At 38.4% G+C, this 23,173-nt stretch overlaps 1 protein-coding gene across 1 annotated transcript in view; it reads left to right on the forward strand.

The window, feature by feature from the left end:
• The first annotated feature begins 1,452 nt into the window (after positions 1-1,452).
• TFAM (transcription factor A, mitochondrial) overlaps positions 1,453-23,173 on the forward strand; it is a 39,841-nt gene continuing 18,120 nt past the window's right edge. Inside the window, exons 1-5 of the mRNA XM_003409030.4 lie at positions 1,453-1,699; positions 2,259-2,377; positions 13,866-13,936; positions 17,188-17,337; positions 19,579-19,674. Coding sequence (XP_003409078.1) covers positions 1,599-1,699; positions 2,259-2,377; positions 13,866-13,936; positions 17,188-17,337; positions 19,579-19,674 — 537 coding nt within the window. The 5' untranslated portion in view covers positions 1,453-1,598. The remainder of the gene's footprint in view (positions 1,700-2,258; positions 2,378-13,865; positions 13,937-17,187; positions 17,338-19,578; positions 19,675-23,173) is intronic.

Raw genomic sequence — 23,173 nt, forward strand, 5'->3', positions numbered from 1 at the left:
AAATCTAGATAAAGAAAAAGCAAATTAGTTTAGAAAGCAGTTAAATGTAATTATAAGAAATTCTATCCCATACTTACCTCTATCTACCTTGACATGGTAATCATTTACTTCTTTACTCTGCCACTAGGCTTTAGGGAGAGAGAGGTATCTTTTGTCTGTTTGGGGCCTCCTACATAGTATATACTCAGAAAAATAAAAACAAATCCTGTTTTATCCATAACAGGAGGAGAGGCTTGAAGAGATGACGTAGAAGTTCCCTTTCAATCCTGAGAGTCTATGAAAAGGGAAGTGGTGATAGTTGTTTACCACTTAAAACAAGTTGGCTTAGTCCTCTGTGGCTTTGCGGCTCCGAAAGGCCAATGCTTGGAGGCTATAGAAAAGCAGTAGACCCTCATCTTAATATTACAATGGGGAGAATTTTCTAACAATGACGGCTATGCAACAGAGGAATGAGTGTCTCAGGAGGTGGTTAACTTTAAAATAACTGCAATTTAAAAGCTGCGGCACCTTGAATAGCATAGGTCTTTACAACCTTTTTCATGCCTTGGCATACCCAGTAAATGGTTATTTGTATACAGCATACTGGGGTGACTGGAGGAGATGCTACACTTCCGGGTCTAGCTATTAATACCAGCGCAGGAACTAGAACCAGAGTCTCTAGACAACCAACCTGCGTAATCTCGTTTCCTGCCCCCCCCCCACCCCTACCCCCATTAAGCAGGGTTGAATGTCAAAGTTGAACAATGTGTCAGGGATATTTGCAGTGATTGGGTCGACACTCTAAATCAAAATTGCTTTAAACGTGGATCACCTGCATTGGAACTTGTTAAAAATTAGGGAACTTGTTTAAAAAAAGCAGATTGAGGGTCCCTCCTCAGCCTACCACCCCCACCCCCACCCCATCCCACCCCCACCCCGGCCGACTAGTTAAATCAGACCCTGCAGCAAGGCCTGAGGCTCTTCATTTTTAGATTTGCGAACCCCGGCTCTAAGCACTCTCTGTGGTAACTGTGAACTGAGCTTCAGTCCGACTTGAATTGCGAGGCTCCCCTGGCTCGCAGCACCCGCCACTGAGACCACAGAGCAGCGCCGCCTGCACAGTTTACCCAGTGTCCTCGTGGTAAAAATGTCTGTTACGTACTAGCCCTTCGGGCCATCACGGCAGGACGCCAGCCAGTGCCAGGTCGGGGTGAGGCTGCCGCCGCCCCTCGAGCAGTCAACCGGCCCCACTGAGAACTGACTGCTGGGGGCCGGGGGCAAAGGCGGCTTCGCAGCGCCCCCTGGGGGCCAGGGCCCTCCACAGGCAAGCCGGGAGGCGGTTCACCTTAACCGCCTCAGAGCTCCTCCTCCGTCGTGGCAGTCCCGCCCATCGAGGGAGTCACTACGGCGCCTGCCCTTATTTGCTTTCGCTGCCTTGCCCCACCCCTATCTCCCGACCGGATGTTAACTGGCTTCCCATAGTGCCTCGCGAGTGGCGGGCGTGTTAATAAACTCAGGAGGTTCGCAAGGGTGCTGGGGTTGTCATTGTTGGGGTTGTTTTATCGTGCCCGGAGACTTTACGAGATTGGAGCCGGGTCGCTGAGTTGTCCGCAGGTGCGATGGCGCTTCTCCGGGGTGTGTGGGGCGTGCTGAGTGCCCTGGGCAAGTCCGGCGCGGAGCTGTGCTCGAGCTGTGGAAGTCGACTGCGCTTTCCCCTCAGGTAGGACCGCTCTCCTGCGCCTCAGGAGGTGGCAAGGCCGAGGCCGCCCCGGGGCTGCAGTGTAGACACTTCCGTCCACTTTCTGCCCATCCTAAGGAGGTCAGGGCCACCCTGACCGTTTAGTTCAGACCTCGACCTTGACAAAGGGACCGTGGCTTTGAGAGCAGGCCTTACTCCAGTAAGTACCCCATGCCTTGCTTCCTGCCGCCCTCCACCCCTCCTCCCGCCCCTCGCCACAGTCTAGTCTGCGAGCACCTGTCCTCTGCGAAGTCACGCCAAGAGTCTCCCGCCACTATGTGTGCGTTGAGGAGGTGGAACCCGGTAGCTGGAGTATAGGCGCTTTCCTCTACTGTCTGCCCTTTTTAGGAGATGAGGGCTTTGAGACCAGTTTTGCAGGCTCTTCCTCCTGGTTAAGACAATTTTAAATGTCACTTATTTTCTTGTTGACGGTGTTAGATGTAGCATCTTGATGACACCTTATTTGGAATCTCTGTTCATATACATATGACTACTAGCAATTAATCTGACATTTAATTATTTTCTTTTTATTTACGTGTAGTTTTGTGTGTGTACCGAGATGGTTTTCATCCACCTTGGGTAGTTACCCAAAGAAGCCTTTGAGTTCATACCTTCGATTTTCTACAGAACAACTACCCATATTTAAAGCTCAGAACCCAGGTAAGGAGTTTGGGAGATTGTTACTCTTCTCTGATGTGCAAATAAAGAGGATGCTAAGCATTTAAACTGCAAACCAGATTTGCAGTTACCAAAACATCCAGTGACTGCAGAAAGAAATATATCATTTAATTGTTCTTTGCCGGATGGTCTGTAAAATAGGAAGCATAACATACTTTATACCAGATAGAAATGCTTTAAATATAAATGAGGACTAATAAAAATATTTTTTAAATATCAATATGTAGAGTGGAAAGTACGCTTTGAAGAAAATGAAAACCTGAGTTTTGGGCCTAGTTGCTATTGACCTAGTGGACCACTGATGAATTATTTTATTTCTTGCTTAGCTCCTCTTCTGCTTCAGGGAATTATCAATGAAATTGCATGAAATGACTTATGGAAAATGTTTTGTAAACTGTAAAACTCTATGCATATTACTGTTAATTTTCCATGGAAAGTGAATTGTTGTCTTGAGTTTCCTAAACAAGACAAAAAGATAAGATGTTTGTTCAATCACTAGAAAGGTTGTGGGACCTTCATTTTGGGATATAATGTAAAGATAATAACTAAATTCCTAAACTTTGTTTATGATTTCTAAAGCCCTTTCACATGCAGTACATTATGGGGGACTTGTGAAAATCAAATGAGCCATAATAAAAATTTATACATTATAAATAATCAGTTTAAGAGACATGCTTAAGTATTCATATATTTTTTTATTGTGCTTTAGATGAAGGTTTACAGAGCAAATTAATTTCTCATTAAACAGTTAATACCCATATTGTTTTGTAACATTGGTTGCCAACCCTGTCATGTGTCAACACTCTCCCTATAAAGACCTTGGGTTCCCCATTTCCATTCATTCAACTCCTGTCACCACCTGCCGTTCTTGTCCTTGCCTCTGTGCTGGTGTGCCCATTTAGTCTTAAATACACGGTTGGACTGCATGTTTGTTTTATGGGCCTGCCTAGTCTTTGGCCGAAGATTGAACCTCAGGAGTGACCTCAGTACTGAGTTAAAAGGGTGTCCGGGGTAATACTTTCAGGGTTTCTCCAGCCTCTGCCAGACCAGTAAGTCTGGTCTTTTTTTTTGTGAGTTTGAATTTTGTTCTACATTTTCCTCCAGCTCTGTCAGGGAAGCTCTATTTTAATCCCCATCAGAGCAGTTGGTGGTAGTAGCTGGGGACCATCTACTTGTGCTGGACTCAGTCTGGTGGAGGCTGTGATAGTTGCGGTCCCTTAGTCCTTTGGACTAATCTTTCTCTTGTGTCTTTGGGTTCCTTCATTCTCCCTTGCTCCAGATACGGTGGTAGGACCAGAGGAGTATCTTAGATGGCCACTCATAAACCATTAAGACCCCAGATGCTACTAACCAAAGTAGTATGTAGAACATATTCTTTATAAATTATGTTATGCCAGTTGAGCTAGATGTCCCCAGAGACCATGGTCACCAGCCCTCAGCCCAGTAACTCTGTCCCCATGAGAGTTTGGATGTGTCTCTGAAGTTTCTGGAAACCCTTGTGGCGTAGTAGTTAAGTGCTACAACTGCTAACCAAAAGGATGGCAGTTTAAATCCACCAGACGCTCCTTGGAAACCCAATGGGACAGTTCTGCTCTGCCCTGTACGGTCTGTGTGAGTCAAAATTGACCTGACAAATTTTTTTTTTTTTAATTGGATGTCGCTTCTATGACTTTGCCTTGGTCAAGTTGTGCTGGCTTCCCCAGTATTGTGTACTGTCTTACCCTTCACCAAAGTTACCACTTACCTATTGTCTGGTTCCCCCATGCATCTGTCATTTTGTCGTACTGTGGGCACTCGTGCGTTGCTGTGATGCTGGAAGCTATGCCACCAGTATTCAGATACCAGCAGGGTCATCCATGGCAGACAAGTTTCAGCTGAGCATCTAAACTAAGCCAGACTAGTAAGAAGGACTCAGCAGTCTATTTCTGAAAAGACTTAGCCAGTGAAAACCTTATGAATAGCAGCAGAACATCTTCTGATGTAGTACTGGAAGATGAGCCCCTCGGCTTGGAAGGCACTGAAAAGACAACTGGGGAAGAGCTGCCTCATCAAAGTAGAGTCAGCCTTAATGACGTGGATGGAGTCAAGCTTTCGAGACCTTCATTTGCTAATGTGGCACAACTCAAAATGAGAAGAAACAGCTGACACAGTGGCTGCAACAATGGGTCAAGCATAACGATTGTGAGGATGGTGCAGGACCCAGCAGTGTTTTGTTCTGTTGTACATATGAGTAGGAAATGACTCAATGGCACTAATAACAACAACAATGTCTAGTTAGTGTTTTCCTCTCCCCACCTCCCTCCTCTGTCACCATCAAAGATTGTTTCTTTCTGTGTGTCAACATTCTTTCACTAGTTGATATAAGAGTGTTCTCATACAGTATTTGTCCTTTTGTGATTGACTTGTTTCAGTCAGCATAATACTCTCCAGATTCATCCATGTTGTGAGGTGTTTTGCAGATTCATCATTGTTCTTTATTGTTGCGTAGTATTCATTGTGTGTATATGCCATAGTTTTCATCTTTTGATGGGCACTTAGGTTGTTTCCATCTTTTTGGTATTGTGAATAATGCTGCAGTGAACATGGTTGTGCATATGTCTATTTGTGTGATGGCTTTTATTTCACTAGGACATATTCCTAGGAATGGGATTGCTGCATTGTATAATATTTCTATTTCTACCTTTCTAAGGAAGCGCTGTATCATTTCCCAAAATAGTTGTACCGTGTTACATTCCCACCAGCAGTGCATAAGAATTCTGGCCTCCCTGCAGCCTCTCCAACATTTGTTATTTTCTGTTTTTTTTTTTTTTTTGATCACTGCTGGTAATATTGGGGTGAGATGGTATCTCATTATAGCTTTGATTTGCATTTCTCTGATGGCTAATGATCACGAGCATTTCCTCATGTGTCAGCTGCCTGAAAGATGTCTTTGGTGCAGTGTGTGTTCATATCCTTTGCCTATTTTTTAACTGGATTGTTTGTGTTTTTGTTGCAGAGGTGTTGGATTTTCCTGTAGATTTTAGAGATCAGACATTTGTTGGATATGTTATAGCCAAAATTTTTTTCCCAGGCTACAGGTTCTCTTTTTATTCTTTTGATGAGCATAAGCGTTCAGTTTTCTTGCTTATCTTATGGTGTTTGCATATCGTTATTTGTGGTTTGTATCCTATTTATGCTGTGTATTAGAACTTGTAAACGTGAGCCTATTTTTTCTTCTATGATTTTTATAGTTTTTGGTTTTATATTTAGGTTTTTGATCCATTTTGAAATAGTTTTTGTGTATGGTGTGAGGTATGAGTCCTGTCTCATTTTTTTGCAGATGGACATCCAGTTTTGCCAGCACCATTTGTTAAAAACACTATCTGTTACCCATCTGATGGACTTTGGGCCCTTGTTGAAGATCAGGTGACCATTAAAAAAAAAAAAAACACTGCTGTCGAGTCAGTTCTGACTCATAGCGACCCTATAGGGCAGAGTAGAACTGCCCCATAGAGTTTCCATGGAGCCGCTGGAGGATTCAGACTGCTGACCTTTTGGCTAGCAGCCATAGCACTTAAGCACTATGCCAGCAGGGTTTCCAAGGTGACCATAGGTAGATGGATTTACATCTAGGTTCTCAATTCTGTTCCATTGGTCAATGTATCTGTTGTTGTACCAGTACCAGGTGTTTGACTACTGTCATAGTATAGTAGTTTCTGAGATCAGGTAGTGTGAGTCCTCTTACATTTTTCTTCTTCTTCAATAGTGTTTTACTTATCTGGGGTTCTCTTCCCTTTCCACATAAAGTTAATGATTAGTTTTTCCATCTCTTTAAAGAATGTTTTTGGTTTTTGGATCACGATTGCATTTTATTTGTAGATTGCTTTGGATAGAATTGACATTTTTGCAATGTTGAGTCCACCTGTCCATGAGCATGGTATGTAGATCTCTTTTGGTTTCTTGCTGTAGTGTTTTGTAGTTTTCTTTGTATAGGTTTTTTACATCGCTGGTTAGATTTATTCCTAAGTATTTTATATTTTTAGGGGCTATTATGAATGGTATTGTTTTCTTGATTTCCTTTTCGTCTTTCTCTTTACTGATGTATAGGAATTCACCTGATTTTTGTATGTTTATCTTGTATCTGGCAACTCTGCTTAATCTCTATATTAGTTCCGGTAGTTTTCTTGTGAAGTCTTTTGAGTTTTCTATGTATAGAATCATATCATCCTCAAATAAGAACCGTTTTACTTCTCCAATTTGGATGCCCTTGATTTCGTTTTCTTGCCATATTGCTCTAGCTAGGACTTCCAGCACAATGTTCAATAGGAATGGTGATAAAGGGCATCCTTGTCTTGTTCCTGTTCTAAAGAGAAATGTTTTCAGCCCCTCTCCGTTAAGAACGATGTTGGCTGAATAGCAGGAGACTTCAACACACCACTTTCGATGAAGGACAGGACATCCAGAAAGAAGCTTGGTAAAGACACGGAAGATCTAAATGCCACAATCAACCAGCTTGACCTCATAGACATATACAGAACACTCCACCCAACAACAGTCAAGTATACTTTCTTTTCTAGTGCACATGGAACATTCTCTAGAATAGACCATACCTTAGGTCATAAAGCGAGCCTTAGCAGAATCCAAAACATTGAAATATTACAAAGCATCTTCTCTGACCATAAGGCCGTAAAAGTGGAAATCAATAACAGAAAAAGCAGGGAAAAGAAATGAAACACTTGGAAACGGATCAATACCCTGCTCAAAAAAGACTGGATTATAGAAGACATTAAGGATGGAATAAAGAAATTCATAGAATCTAATGAGAATGAAAACGCTTCTTATCAGAACCTTTGGGACACAGCAAAAGCAGTGCTCAGAGGCCAATTTATGTCAGTAAATGCACATATACAAAAAGAAGAAAGGGCCAAAATCAAAGAATTATCCCTACAACTTGAACAAATAGAAAGAGAACAACAAAAGAAACCCTCAGGCACCAGAAGAAAACAAATAATAAAAATTAGAGCAGAACTAAATGAAATAGAAAACAAAAACAAAAGAATTAACAAGATGAAAACCTGGTTCTTTGGAAAAATCAACAAAATTGACAAACCATTGGGCAAACTGACAAAAGAAAAACAGGAGAGCCAGCAGATAACCTGAATAAGAAATAAGGTGGGTGGAACTACAGCAGACCCAACTGAAATTAAAAAAAAAATCATATGAGATTACTGTGAAAAATTGTACTGTAACAAATTTGGAAACCTAGAAGAAATGGATGAATTCCTAGAAACATACTATATACCTAAACTAACACAAACAGAGGTAGAAGAATTAAATAAACTCATAACAAGAGATTGAAAAGATAATAAAAAAAGCCCTGGCCCAGATGGCATCCCTGCAGAGTTCTACCAAACTTCCAGAGAAGAGTTAACACCACTACTACTAAAGGTATTTCAGAGCATAGAAAAGGACAGAATACTACCAAACTCATTCTATGAAGCCAGCAAATCCCCAATACCAAAACCAGGTAAAGACACCACAAAAAAGGAAACTACACCACCTGTATCCCTCAAGAACATAGATGCAAAAATCCTCAACAAAATTCTAGCCAATAGAATTCAAGGACATATCAAAAAAATAATCCACCATGACCAAGGGAGATTCATACCAGGTATGCAGGGATGGTTCAACATTAGAAAAACAATTAATGTAATCTGTCACATAAATAAAAGACAAGAATCAGATGATTTTATCAATGATACAAAAAGGTATTTGACAAAGTTCAACACCCATCCATGATAAAAACTCTCAACAAAATAGGAATGGAAGGAAAATTCCTCAGCATAATAAAGGGCATTCATACAAAGCCAACAGCCAACATCACTCTAAATGGAGAGAGCCTGAAAGCAATCCCCTTGAGAACGGGAACCAGACAAGGATGCCCTTTATCACAGCTCTTATTGAACATTGTGCTGGAGGTCCTAGCCAGAGCAATTAGGCTAGTTAAAGAAATAAAGGGCATCCAGATTGGCAAGGAAGTAAAATTATCTCTATTTGCAGATGACATGATGTTATACACAGAAAACCCTAAGGAATCCTCCAGAAAACTACTGAAACTAATAGAAGAGTTCAGCAGAGTATCGGGATACAAGATAAAAATTCAAAAATCAGTTGGGTTCCTCTACGCCAACAAAAAGAACATCAAAGAGGAAATCACCAATAGCCCCCAAGAAGATAAAATACTTAGGAATAAATCTTACGAGACATGTAAAAGATTTATACAAAGAAAACTACAAAACACTTCTGCAAAAAAACAAGAGACCTACCAAAAAAAAAAAAAAACACCTACATAAGTGGAAAAACATACATTGCTCGTGGATAGGATGAATTAACATTATAAAAATGTCTATTCTACCAAAAGCGATCTGTACATTTAATGCAATTCCGATCCAAATTCCAATGGCATTCTTTAATGAGATGGAGAAACAAATCACCAACTTCATATGGAAGGGAAAGAGGCCCCAGAGAAGTAAAGCATTACTGAAAAAGATTTTAGAACCTATTATACCGCCACAGTAGACAAAACAGCCTGGTACTGGTACAACAACAGATACATAGACGAATGGAACAGAATTGAGAATCCAGACATAAATCCATCCACATATGAGCAATTGATATTTGACAAATGCCCCAAAACAGTTAAATGGAAAAAGACAGTCTTTTTTAACAAATAGTGCTGGCATAACTGGATATCCATCTGCAAAAATACAAAACAAGACTCATACCTCACTCCATGTACAAAAATAAGCTCAAAATGGACCAAAGACCTAAATATAAAATCTAAAGCGATAAAGATCATGGAAGAAAAAATAGGGACAAGATTAGGAGCCCTAGTACATGGCATAAACAGTATAGGAAACATTACTAACAATGCAGAAGAAAAACTAGGTAACTGGGAGCTCCTAAAAATCAAACACCTATGCTCATCCAAAGACTTCACCAAAAGAGTAAAAAGACTACCTACAGACTGGGAAAAAGCTTCTAGCTATGACATTTCCGATCAGCGCCTAATCTCTGAAATCTGTATGATACTGCAAAAAAGACAAATAACCCAATTAAAAAATGGGCAAAAGATATGAACAGACAGTTCACTAAAGAAGACATTCAGGTAGCTGACAGATACATGAGGAAATGCTCACAATCATTAACCATTAGAGAAATGCACGTCAAAACTACAGTGAGATTCCATCTCACTCCAACAAGGCTGGCATTAATCCTAAAAACTGAAAACAATATATATCTGCAAAAATACAAAACAAGACTCATACCTCACTCCATGTACAAAAATAAGCTCAAAATGGACCAAAGACCTAAATATAAAATCTAAAGCGATAAAGATCATGGAAGAAAAAATAGGGACAAGATTAGGAGCCCTAGTACATGGCATAAACAGTATAGGAAACATTACTAACAATGCAGAAGAAAAACTAGGTAACTGGGAGCTCCTAAAAATCAAACACCTATGCTCATCCAAAGACTTCACCAAAAGAGTAAAAAGACTACCTACAGACTGGGAAAAAGCTTCTAGCTATGACATTTCCGATCAGCGCCTAATCTCTGAAATCTGTATGATACTGCAAAAAAGACAAATAACCCAATTAAAAAATGGGCAAAAGATATGAACAGACAGTTCACTAAAGAAGACATTCAGGTAGCTGACAGATACATGAGGAAATGCTCACAATCATTAACCATTAGAGAAATGCACGTCAAAACTACAGTGAGATTCCATCTCACTCCAACAAGGCTGGCATTAATCCTAAAAACTGAAAACAATATATGTTGGAGAGGCTGTGGAGAGATTGAAACGCTTATACACTGCTGGTGGGAATGTGAAATTGTACAACCACTTTGGAAATCAATCTGGCGCTTCCTTCAAAAGCTAGAAATGGAACTACTGTTCTATCCCGCAGCAAGCCCACTCCTTGGAATATATCCTAGAGAAATAAGAGCCTTTACACGAACAGATATATGTACACCCATGTTCATATATCATATAGCGCTGTTTACAATAGGAAAAACATGGAAGCAACCAAGGTGCCCATCAACGGATGAATGGATAAATTATGGTATATTCACACAATGGAATACTATGCATCGATAAAGAACAGTGATGAATCTGTGAAACATGTCATAACATGGAGGAATCTGGAAGGCATTATGCTGAGTGAAATTAGTTGCAAAAGGACAAATATTGTATAAGACCACTATTGTAAAAACTCAAGAAATAGTTTAAACAGAGAAGAAAATATTCTTTGATGGTTATGAGAGGTGGGTATTCACTAATTTAATAGTAGATAAGAACTACTTTAGGTGACGAGAAAGACAACATACAATACAGGTGCAGTCAGCACAACTGAACAGCGAAAAGCAAAGAAGTTTCCTGAATAAACTGAATGCTTCGAAGGCCAGTGTATCAGGGGCAGGGATTGGGGGACCATGGTTTCAGGGGACATCTAAGTCAATTGGCACAATAAAATCTATTAAGAAAACATTCTGCATCCCACCTTGGAGAGAAGCGTCTGGGGTCGGAAACGCTAGCAAGCGGCCATCTGAGATGCATCAATTGGTCTCAACCCACCTGGATCAAAGGAGAATGAAGAACACCAAGGACACAAGGTACTTAGGAGGCCAGGAGACAGAAAGAGCCACGTAAACCAGAGACTACTTCAGCCTGAGAGAAGAGCTAAATGGTGCCGGGCTACAACCAATGACTGCCCTGACAGGGACCACAACAGAGAACCCCTGAGGGAGCAGGAGAGCAGTGGGATGCAGACCCCAAATTCTCATAAAAAGACCAGACTTAATGGTCTGACCGAAACTAGAAGGACCCCACGGGTCATGGTCCCCAGACCTTCTCTTGGCCCAGGACAGGAACCATGCCCAAAGCCAACTCTTCAGACATGGATTGGACTGGACAGTGGGTTGGAGAGGGATGCTGGATATGAGTGAGCTTGTTGGATCAGTTTGCCACTTGAGACTATGTTGGCATCTCCTCTCTGGAGGGGAGATGAGAGGGTAGAGGGGGTTAGAAGCTGGTGAAATAGACACGAAAAGAGATAGTGTCTCATTAGGGGGAGAGCAATTAGGAGTATGTAGCAAGGTGTATATAAGTTTTTGTGTAAGAGACTAACTTGGTTTGTAAACTTTCACTTAAAGCACAATAAAAATTAAAAAAAAATGATGTTGGCTGTTTGTTTTGTTTAGATGCCCTTTATTATATTGCAGAATTTGCGTTCTATACCTATTGAGAGTTTTTTTAGTCAGGAATTGGTGTTGGATTTTGTTAAATGCTTTTTCTGCATTGAATGAGATGGTCATATAATTGTTTTGTTTCATTTATGTGGTGGATTACGTTGATTGATTTTCTAATGTTGCACCATCCTTACATATCTGGTAGGAATCGCACTTGGTCGTAGTGTATTTTTTTTTTTCCATATGGTACACAATTCTATTGGCTAGAATTTTGTTGAGAATTTTTGCATATATATTCATGAGAGATGTTGGTCTATAATTTCTTTTTTGTGGTATCTTTGCCTGATTTTGGTATAGGGTTATCCTGGCTTCATAGAATGAGCTTGGAAATACCCCTTTTCTATGTTACAAAATAGTTTAAGTAGTACTGCCATAAGCTTGTCTCTGAATGTTTGGTAGAAGTCTCCAGTGAAGCCATCTGGGCCAGGGCTTTTTTGTTGTTGGGAGGTTATTTTTATTGCGTTTTCAGTTTCTTCTGTTCTTTTGGGTCTGTTCAGATTTTCAGCTTTATTTTGTGTTAGTTTGGGTAGGTAGCGTGTTTCCAGAAATTTGTTCTTTTCCTCTAGGTTCTCAAATTTGTTGGAGTATAGTTTTTCATAATACTCTGTTAAGATCCTTTTTATTTCAGTCGGGTGTGTTGTAGGGTCCCCCATTTCATTTCTTATTTGGCTTATTCGATTCATCTCGTTTTTCTTTTATCAATGAGTTTTTCGATTTTGTTGATCCTTTTAAAGAGCCAGCTTTTGGTTTTGTTGTTTCTTTCTATTGTTTTTCTGTTCTCTATTTCATTTATATATGCTCTGAACTTTATTTATTCCGGTAGTTGTGGGCTTCTTTTGTTGTTCTCTTTGTATTTGTTCAAGTAGTGTAGCTAATGTTTTGATTATGTCTCCTTTTTTATGTGTGCTTCTATTGCAATAAATTGACCTCTGAGCACTGCTTTTGCTGTGTCTCAAAGGTTTTGGTATGATGTGTTTTCATTCTCATTTGATTCTAGGAATTTTTTGATTCCATCTTTGATTTCTTCTATTACCCATGGTTTTTTAAGCAAGACATTATTGAGTTTCCATGCAACTGAGTTTTTTCCCTTGCTCTTCCTGTTGTCAGTTTTTACCTTTATGGTGTTGTGATCAGAGAAGATGCTTTGTATTATCTCAGTGTTTTGGATTTGTTAAGAGTTGCTTATAGACCTAAGATGTGGTCAGTTCTGGAGAATGTTCCATGTGTGTTGAAAAAGAATGTGTACTTTGCTTCTGTTGGGTAGAGTGTTCTGTGTATGTCTGTGAGGTCAGGTTGGTTGATTGTGGCTTTAAGGTCTTTTGTGTTTTTTGCTGAGTCTTTTTCTAGATTTCTGTCTTTTGCTGAGGGTGGTGTGTTAAAGTCTCCTACTATTATTGTGGAACTGTCATTTTCTCTCTTCAGTGCTGTTAGAGTTTTATGTGTTTTGGAACCCTGTCATTGGGTGTGTAGATATTTATTATGGTTATGTCCTCGTGGTGGATTGTCTGTTTAGTCATTATATAACGGCATTCCTTGTCCTTTATGCCAGGTTTTGTTTTGAAGTCTGTTTTACTTGAGATTAGTATACCACTCCTGCTCTTTTTTGGTTGCTTAACTATGCATATCTTGTAAAACATAGGAGTTGGGACCAACAAATGATTTGTTAGTTAAACCCCACCATTGCAGTTAAGACTTGAGAAAGGGAAGTGAAGTAATGGGTTGATTTTAGAATAACCTCATATATTTTCAAATGGTAATTCAATAATTAAAATACAGAATAGTGATATGTAAATCAAGATTGTATTTTATTGTTTAGTCAGGTTTATGAACTTAATAATTCCTGAAAGATTTTAAAAATGTTTTGTTAAAATATAAACTAAAAAACACGAAATAATTGATTACCGAGCTACTTGAACTTATAATCAGTTTCTGAGGACTGTTTTTGGTGGTACGTGATGTATTTCTCAATGTGATAACCAATTTGAGAAAATATTGGTAATCCTATTTAAATTGGATAACAAAAATTAAATCATTATATTGTGTGTGGTATATAGAAATATCTCTAATGTAACTTATTTTTAGAGCTAATGGATTATGTTTTCCTGGAAATCCTTAGAAATTATTCCTGAGACAGATAAATTTGTGACTTTTTTTCTCATTTTATTCCAATCCATAGATGCGAAAAATTCAGAACTAATTAAAAAAATCGCCCAGCTATGGAGGGATCTTCCTGATTCAGAGAAAAAAGTAAGCAGTAGTTTTTCTGCTTTTTTAAAAATTTTATTTATTTTGTTGTTGAGAATATACACAGCAAAAACATGTACCAATTCAACTGTTTCTACATGTGTAAGTCAGAGGTGCACAGCCATTCTCACTGTCCTTTTCCGAGCTGTTTCACCCCCGTTAATATAAACTCACTGCCCCCTAAGGTTCTTATCTAATCTTTCGAGTTGCTGTTGTCAATTTGATCACACGTGCATAGTTCTTAAAAGAGCATGATGCTCAAGGCAGATTTTGTTTACTAGTTAAGCTAGTTACTTGATTTTAAGAAGACTTCAGGGGATATTTTTGATTTAAAGTTTATAGTTTATCTCAGGGCAGTGTTTTCAGGGGTTCATCCAGCCTTCATGGCTACAGGAAGCCTGGAGTCCATGGGAATTTGAAATTCTGTTCTGTATTTTCCCCCCTTTGATTAGAATTCTTCTATAAAATCTTTGATCAAAATGTTCAGTAATGGTAGCCAGATACCCTCCAGTTCTTCTGGTGTCATGGCAAAGGAGGCATTAGTTCATGGAGGCATTTAGTCATATGTTGCCTTTCCTCCTCCTATTCCGGACTCTCCTTTCTCTGTTGCTCCAAGTGAATAGAGACCAATTATTGTGCCTTGGATGGCCACACTCGCAAGCTGTTAAGACCACAGGTGCTACGCAGTGAGCTAGGAGGTAAAACAAAAGCAGGAAACGTGTTATTAGGTCAGTTAACTGGGATGGCTCATGAAACCATGTCCCTAAACCTCCAAACCAAGAAACCAAATCCCATGAGATATTTGGCTATACATAAGCAGCTTCAGCAGCTCCTCTTCTTTTTTGTTGTTGTAAATATGTCTGTCACACAACTTTTGCCAGTTCAACTTTTTACAGGTCTACAACTTACCGGCAGCACTTTCTGTAATCGTTTGTGTAACTCTACCCTCAATCAATGCTATTTTTCATCACCAAAACTCAGTATTCCGTAATCAATAACCTCCCTTTCCGTTTCTCTGATGCCCCTGGTGAACTAATAAACTTTGTTCTGTATACATTTGCCTTTTCTTATCTTTTTATGTAAATGAAATCATACAATATTTGTCCTTTTGTGATTAACATTTCACTCAGCATAATGTCTTCAAGCTCCATCTATATTGTAGCATGTAGCAAGACTTCCTTCTAATGGCTGAGTAGTATGCCTTTGTTTGTGTATACGTACCACGTTTTGTTGGTCCGTTCATCTGTTGATATGCGCATTTAGGTTGATTCCAACCATTGGCTATTATGAATAGTGCTGCAGGAACATTGGTGTACAAATTTTTGTTCGAGTCTCTCTTTTCAAGTCTTTTGAGTGTATATGTAGGAGTGGAGTTGCTGGATCATATGGTAGTTCTGAATTTTTTGAGGAACTGTCACTCTGTTTTCCACAGTGGCTGTACCATTTTGCATTCCCACCAGCGATGGATAAGCGTTCCAGTTTTCCCACATCTTGCTGTCATGGGGGAAAAAGACCCCAGACTCAAATTTAATCAAAAGAGATTTTTATTAAGCCAAGACAAAGACAGTCATTGCACACTGCTAGTGTGCAGTGGGCACAAGAGACTAGCAGAACCCACTGAATCCATAATGAGGGAGCCTCTAATACACTGTTACAGAAGGAAGCGAAGTTAAAAGTTTTCTGATTGGTTATTTGTTAATACCTTATTTTCAAAGGTGGGAGACGTAACATATAGGAATACATGATTGATTTAGAGAGTCTTCGTTGGCTAGATAGCATTTAGTTACTCTGAGGAGGGACCGACCCAGCAACATTTGTTCTTGGCCTGCTGATGTGCAGGGAGTTCTCAGGTTAGTCACAAGAAAATTGCAATACACTTCTTTGTGAGAGCATGACTTCCCTGTAGCATAACCTCTTTGTTGGTTAAGATAAAGTACCCTTCATGGAATATTCCTCCCCTAATTTGGAAGTAGGGGAAACAGTGAATTTCAGCTTGTACCCTCATTTCTTCCTGGAAGTTTCATACTGATGAACTATTACTTTTATCAAACGCTCACACAAAGTGGATTCTAGCATTAACTATAACCTTAAATTCTACATAAAATTGATTCTAGCTTGAACCTTGCTTTAGCTTCTCTTACTCTGGTCAAGACCTCGTACAATTTTAGGGTCTCTGTGTCATTGCCAACGTTTGTTGTTCTCTATTTTTTCCTTAGTCATAGTGGAAGTGAAATGGTATCTCATTGTAGTTTTGATTTGCATCCCTGTGAAGGCTGATGACATTGAGCATCTTTTCATGTGTTTGGTGGCCATTTAAGTGTCCTCTTTAGTGAAAATGTCTGTTCAAGTCTTTTGCTAATCTTATGATTTGGTTGTCTTTTTGTTAAGTTGTCAAAGTTTTATATATATTTCATTATTAGATTCTTACTGGATATATGGTTTTTGAAGATATTCTCCAAGTTGGTATTCTGGCTTTTTACTTTTTTTTTGTAAAGTTTTTTGATGAATAACAGTTTTTAATTTTTATGAGGTATGGTTTACTCTGTCTTTTGCTGTCTGTGCTTGTTATTATATTAGATAATGAATTGCTGAAATGTTAAAAGTTAGGCCTGACAGCGTGGCTCCTAATTGTTCTTCTCAGAATCCATTAGAAGAGCCCTTAATCCATTTTGAATTTGTTTTTGTGTGTGGTATGAGGCTTGGATCCTGTTTCATTCTTCTGCATGTGGAAATCCAATTTTCCCAGCATGATTTATTGAAGAGATTCTTCTTTCCCCATTGAGTGGACTTAGCACCCTTATCAAAAATCAGTTGACCGTCGATGTGTGGTTTAATTCTATTCCATTGGCCTTTGAGCACATAGATTTTCAACATTGCTGACCTGTAGGTAGGGACAATTATCATGGCTTTTAAGGGACCAGATGGCCCAGACTTTTCTTTTTAACATTCATTTTCTACAATGGAATTTTATTATCTTTGATCCATGTAAATGATGAGAATATGGATTTTGAGTTTGGAGGGGAAAGATTGGCAGCAAGGTGAAACTGGAGGCTAATTGCTAGACTCCCACCTTGCTTAGCAAATGTATGAAAAATGTAGGGCTTTTTAATGTATATATATGTGATCCCAGAGCACATTTTCTCCCTCGTGGTTTAATCTTTTTGAAGTCATGCAGTTGCCTTTCCCTAGCAGATGCACTGTGTTAAATTTGCCGACAGCAGTTTGTTGACTTATTTGGGTTTTTTTATTTATAGGTATATGAAGATGCTTACAGGGCAGACTGGCAGGCATACAAAGAAGAGGTAAACAGAATTCAAGAACAGCTAACTCCAAGTCAGATTGTATCTATGGAAAAAGAAATCATGCAAAAACGTTTAAAAAGGAAAGCATTAATAAAAAAGAGAGTGAGTATCATTGAAATGTTCTTTTCCTTTTGCAGTGAACTAAACTTTGTATAATTTTGAGTATAGGTAGGTTTCCCATAACTTGATGATACGTGAGTATATACAGTAGAATGTCATTCAGTTTCCCCCAGTTAGGCAAAAATGGATAGCTCTTCTACTTCTGCCACTAGGACCACTTGCCATCAAGTGTGTTGTGGACAATCTTGTTGCTACTTTTGGGTGTAACCAAATTTAAGACATCCATTTTGTAGTAGCTTAAGGTATTAATAAGGAGCCCTAGTGGCACAAATGGTTAATCACTCCACTGCTATCTGAAAGATTGGTGGTTCGAATCCACCCAGTGGCACTGTGGGAGAAAAACCTAGTCATCTGCTTCTGTAAAGATTACAGTCAAGAATACCCTGTCAAGCAGTTGTACTGTAACACATGGGGTCACCATGAGTCAGAATTGACAGTACTTAATAACAACAAGAAAGTATTAATCCAAATAAAGTCTATTGTTTGAAAGTTAGACTACATTTTTCTATAGATAGAGTATTGTGAGGTGGCTAGCTTGCTAGTCTAGTCCTTATATAAAGTGATCATCAGAGTTAATACCAGCCTTGAATATGAGATGCCAAGATACCTCTCTTAATGCCCTAGCCGTAGGATTGAAGACTCAGCCAGTTTCAAGTCAATGATGGTGATCTAGGACTGCTGATCCAGTTAGTAAAAGGGAGCCAGAAGAGTAATAGGGCCTCATCCTTCTGAATGCTCCCAGCCAGTACTAAGAGTTGAGAGGATTAGAAATGCAGATTGAGGATAGATATAAGGAGTTTCTCTTTGTATTCTCACTCCCTATTTGGAATTATTCTTCCCACTAAAGACTCCCTGTGTCAACTATTTCAGAGGTAGGTGAGAAGTATGGCATCTAGGAAGTTGTAAGTCTGAAGCACTGAGGGGAAAACTTCCTAGAAACAAAGGTGAAATACTTAAGTTATAAAGTGCTTAGAGTTTACACTTGTTTTATTATTAAGTGATAAGAGGTTCAGGAAGAAGGAAATGATCTCTAGATGAAAATCAGAGAAGCCCTGATCTTATATGGGAGGAACCAACTTTTATCTGAGTAAAAGTTGGATTTGTCATTAACCATAAATAAATTGCCATTAAAAGCCACAGAATTTTGTAAACCAAGCACTGATCACTATCCAAATTCAGAAACTAAATGGGTTAAAAGGGTAATGCAATATCCTTCATTCTTTGAACATAGGAACTAAATAGATTTAGATAGCAAAGGATATTTGTTCTTATCCTTTTCCGTATTTTCTTTCTCCCTTTTGGTACCTAATAAAAACAATTAAATTTAATACATGTGGTTTAAAGGTTGAGAGACATGCCAAGAAGGAAATGAGATGAGAGATTATTAAACAGATACCACAGTGTTCATGAGTTGATGTGGGAGCCTCATGTAGTGATTTGGCCATGTGGGTGGTAGTGTCCTTCAAGAATGAAACTGGGATAGTTTTATCTTTTAAAAAAGGTTTTATAAATATGCGCTTGGTTATCCAGTTCTTAAGGTCCCTGGGTGGCGCGCACAGTTTGTACTCTACTACTAACCTAAACGTTGGTGGTTTGAACCCACCCATTGGCGCTGCAAAGGTCTGGTAATCTGCCTCTGTAAAGATTTTTGTTGTTGTTAGGTGCTGATGAGTCATTTTTTGACTCATAATGACCCCATGTGAGAGTAGAACTGCCCTATAGAGTCGTCTTGGCTGTAATCATCATGGAAATAGATCACCAGGTTTTTCTCTTGCGGAGCCTTTCAGTTGGCAGCAGAGCTCTTAACTCTTTATGCCACCAGGGCTCCTTCCGTAAAGATTACAACCAAGAAGATTGTATGGAGCAGTTCTGCTCTGTAACACATGGAGTTGCCAGAAGTCAGAACCTACACAATGAAAACAAGGTTTTTAGTTTTTTTTTCCAACCCAGTTCATGGCATCCATGAAAATAACTACATAAAGTAAATGTTTTTATGTAAATCTACAAAATAAAATCTATTATATAAAGTCTATTATAAATTTCAAAACTTAGTATGAAAAAATTCTGACCTCGAGATGTAATAATTATGTTCTTAATATAAGATCGTAGTATTCACTTTAAGGAATATTCTGTAATTCATAGTAGTGAATAAAGTTTCTGTAATTAAAATTAAGTCTGAAGGATGTTAAAACCATACCTGATTCTTCTATTTTTGTTATTCAGGAATTAACAATGCTTGGAAAACCGAAAAGACCTCGCACAGCTTATAACATTTTTATATCTGAAAGTTTCCAGGAAGCTAAGGATGCTTCTTCACAGGTAAGACAGCTGCATTTTTTTTAGAGGTATAGATTGTCAGAAAGTTCTAGAGGCAACAGGTCATGTTAGGTGGTGAAGAAAAGTAGTAATTGTAGAAATTAAACTCTATATGAGACCCTCTTTCTTGGACTCTCTTTTAGAGAAAAATACTTTTTTTATTTCTTACCATGTACAATTAATTTGGATATGTAGTTGTGAATATATATATGGTCAACATTTTCTAATTAAAAAACTCATGTAAAATTTTCAGGTTTATGAGGATGTTAAAGGTCTTCTGGAGACTTCTAATCCAGCTGCTCTTAAGAGTTTTATAGTCACCGGGGATGAATGAAAGTAGAGTTACAACATTTTGTATTGGGAATTAAGTATAACCTATTGCCCCGTGTTGCATCCTTTAATAAAATTTGATATGCCCATGGGAATGTGTTACACATAGCAATGCTATCACATGAATGTGTCAAAGAAAAAAAACTTGGCAATCACTGTTGTGTCTTAGTCTTTCCTTTTTCTCTTCCTGGAAGTTCTGAGTTGGTAATTGTATTTTCCTTTTATAATGTGACATGGTTAAAAAAGTGGCTATTCAGATCCGTAACCCTTACAAATCTGAGATCAAGACTTTTAGCTTTTTGAATCTGTAGTTCATTTCACAAATCCCATTTAATATACAGATAATATATATCTGTGACAGTCTCCATTGGCTGTATACTTTCATTGATTTACTTCCCAAAAATGCATTGCCGTCGAGTCAATTCTCACTCATAGCGACCCTACAGGACAGACTAGAACTGCCCCATAGGGTTTCCAAGGAGTGCCTGGTGGATTTGAACTGCCATCCTCTTGGTAGACTGCTGTAGCACTTAACCATTACACCCCCAGGGTTTCCCCAGTTTACTCCCTTAGGGGTTTTATTAATTTCTGTGGCCCTACATTACTGAAATGCATGTCTATTTAAGGTGAAGTTTGCTCAGTATTTATTTATTTGGATCATTTCAATTTGTATGAAATTTATTGAAACAAAAAGATGACTTGTCTAAGAATGCTTTGTAAATCATGTTGCTCTTTGGTTTTCCCCACTGCCACAGTTCCCCAATTATGTCACCAACTTACCTATTTAATTTTCTTACCGATATAAAGAAGGTTATATGCTAGAAAATCCTCCTAGATCAGTGCTTCTCATCTAGTGGCTGTATCTTGGAAACACCTAGGGAGATCCCTGGAAATTCAGATATAAATAGACTATATAATTTTTATTCATATAAAAAATATTAATTGTACTTCCTCAGTTTAAAGAGTCAAAGTAAATTCTTTAAGGCCTGACAGCAGTTTTCACTACCCTGCCATACCCCCCTACTCCAGAAGCAAACACATTCTCCGGTATAAGCTGATTCTTGTGATATTTGCCTCCATCTCTAAATAACATTCTTTTATTGTTACTTATTGATTTTGTTCAATTTTTGACACCTGTTCAGACTTATACTTTTTAAGATGAGCAATTTACTTTTTTCATCCCACTGTTCATGTGTACCTTTACCATCCCCATGTCACGATATAGTTATGATAGTTTTGATTAGATTAGTGTCCAGTGTTCACATTATTATGATTATGTAAACCCTATTCACGGCTGGGAACCCCTGAGTGGTGCAAATGGTTAATGAGTTCAGCTGCTAACTAGAAAATTGGAGGTTTGAGTCTATCCAGAGGCATCTTAGAAGAAAGGCTTGGTGATCTACTTCCAAAAAAATTAAAATCAGCCATTGAAAACCTTACAGATCACAGTTCTACTCCAACACATTTGGGGTGGCCATGAGTCATGTAGCTGGATGGCAGCTGGTATTACAGCTGAGCTGTGCCATATGGTATGATTATTTTTCCTTTCTTATAGAACTTCTTATTTTCCTTGAAGTTCTTGGGTTTTTTGCTTACTTCGTATTACAGCTGAGCTGTGCCATATGGTATGATTATTTTTCCTTTCTTATAGAACTTCTTATTTTCCCTGAAGTTCTTGGGTTTTTTGCTTGCTTCGTTTTCTGTGTATGTATCAATAATTCAACCCCAAACTCTTCATTTTCACCAGCATTCAATACATTTAGGTGATTTAGATATTCTGTCAATTTCAATCTGGAGCCTTTGATTTGCTCAAATTTGGCTGTTGGCTCCTATACCTAGTGTAAATCCGACATTTTGAGATCTTCTTCATTGCTATCCTGGTGTCATGCTTGTGTTGTTGTTTTTCTTGGTTTACTTTGATTCTAATGTAGCATATCCCCCAGTAAGGGTGCGTGGGAGATTAATTTTTTCATATCTGAGATGTCTTTATCCTCATATTTGTTTCATAATTTAACTGGGCATAGAATGGTGGGCTGGAAATCATGTTCCGTCGTGATTTTAAAAAGCATTGCTCCTTTTTCTTCTAGCTTTTTGTATTACTTTTGAAAAGTATAAAGCTATTACGAATTTTGATCTTCTGAATGTGATCTGGTTTCTTTTTTCTACTTTCTAAAAGCTGTGTTCCTTAGTATATTTGGTGTGACGCTTTTTACATCCATTAGGTACTAGATGAAGCTTTCAATCTGGAAACTCTTGTCTTACAGTTCCGAGACAGTGTTTTGATTACATTATTATATAAATTTCTTCTAAAACTACTAATATTTGCGCGTTAGATCTTCTGAACTAGTTCTCTGATTTTCTTCTCTTTACAGTTTTCTATGTCTTAGCCTATTTTGGTTTTCTTTCTGGGGTACTGTATACATTTTCACTTTATCTCCTTATTTTTAGCATGGTACCGTCACCTTCAACTGTACCTGGATTCCTCATTGTGGCTCTTATTTTACCCTTTTGAGAGGGTAAATGTCCTAGAATCCACCTTCATGGAAATTTAGCCTCTTTTTAAACAGATTTGATCAGTCCCTCCTGTTTTTAGCCCTATTTTTAACCTCTAGTTTATGGTTGCCTGGTGCTGCCAATTCCTGAGCTATTTGGGAATTGTGCCTTATAAATCAAGTTGCTTTTTGGTTTTCCCCACTGGCGGCTTTCTTGGATCATTTAAGTCGGTTATTGCATCTCCATCTGCTTTGCAGCTTCCAAAATTTTGTGTTGGTAGTGCTCTCTCCTTTTCTTTCTCCATGTGGGTTTATGCCTTAAGAAAAAAATTTTTTTTTGGTTTAATGACATTTTAGTGGAGTTTTAGGAGGCAGCAAAAGTAAATTCCTTTTTGTCTCTTTAATTTTATATGTATAGATGAAGAACCAAGCCTAAAAGAGGTAAAATGATTTTTTTCCAGGTCATATAATTAAGTTCAGCTAAGTAGAACTGGGGTTTAGTGTTGTATTAGTTTTTTGACTTTACCTAAACACTTTTGGCACAAAATTTTGAACAAAAAATAAAGCTATAGGGAAGAAATAAAAACATTTAGTCTTTGGTATGAGTCTGTGCATAATATAGATTATACCTGAATATTAATATTGATGAATCAAAAAGGATAAACACTGATGGAACATTT

The sequence above is a fragment of the Loxodonta africana genome, chromosome 16, assembly GCF_030014295.1.
Source record: "Loxodonta africana isolate mLoxAfr1 chromosome 16, mLoxAfr1.hap2, whole genome shotgun sequence".
Taxonomy (NCBI): Eukaryota; Metazoa; Chordata; class Mammalia; order Proboscidea; family Elephantidae; genus Loxodonta; species Loxodonta africana.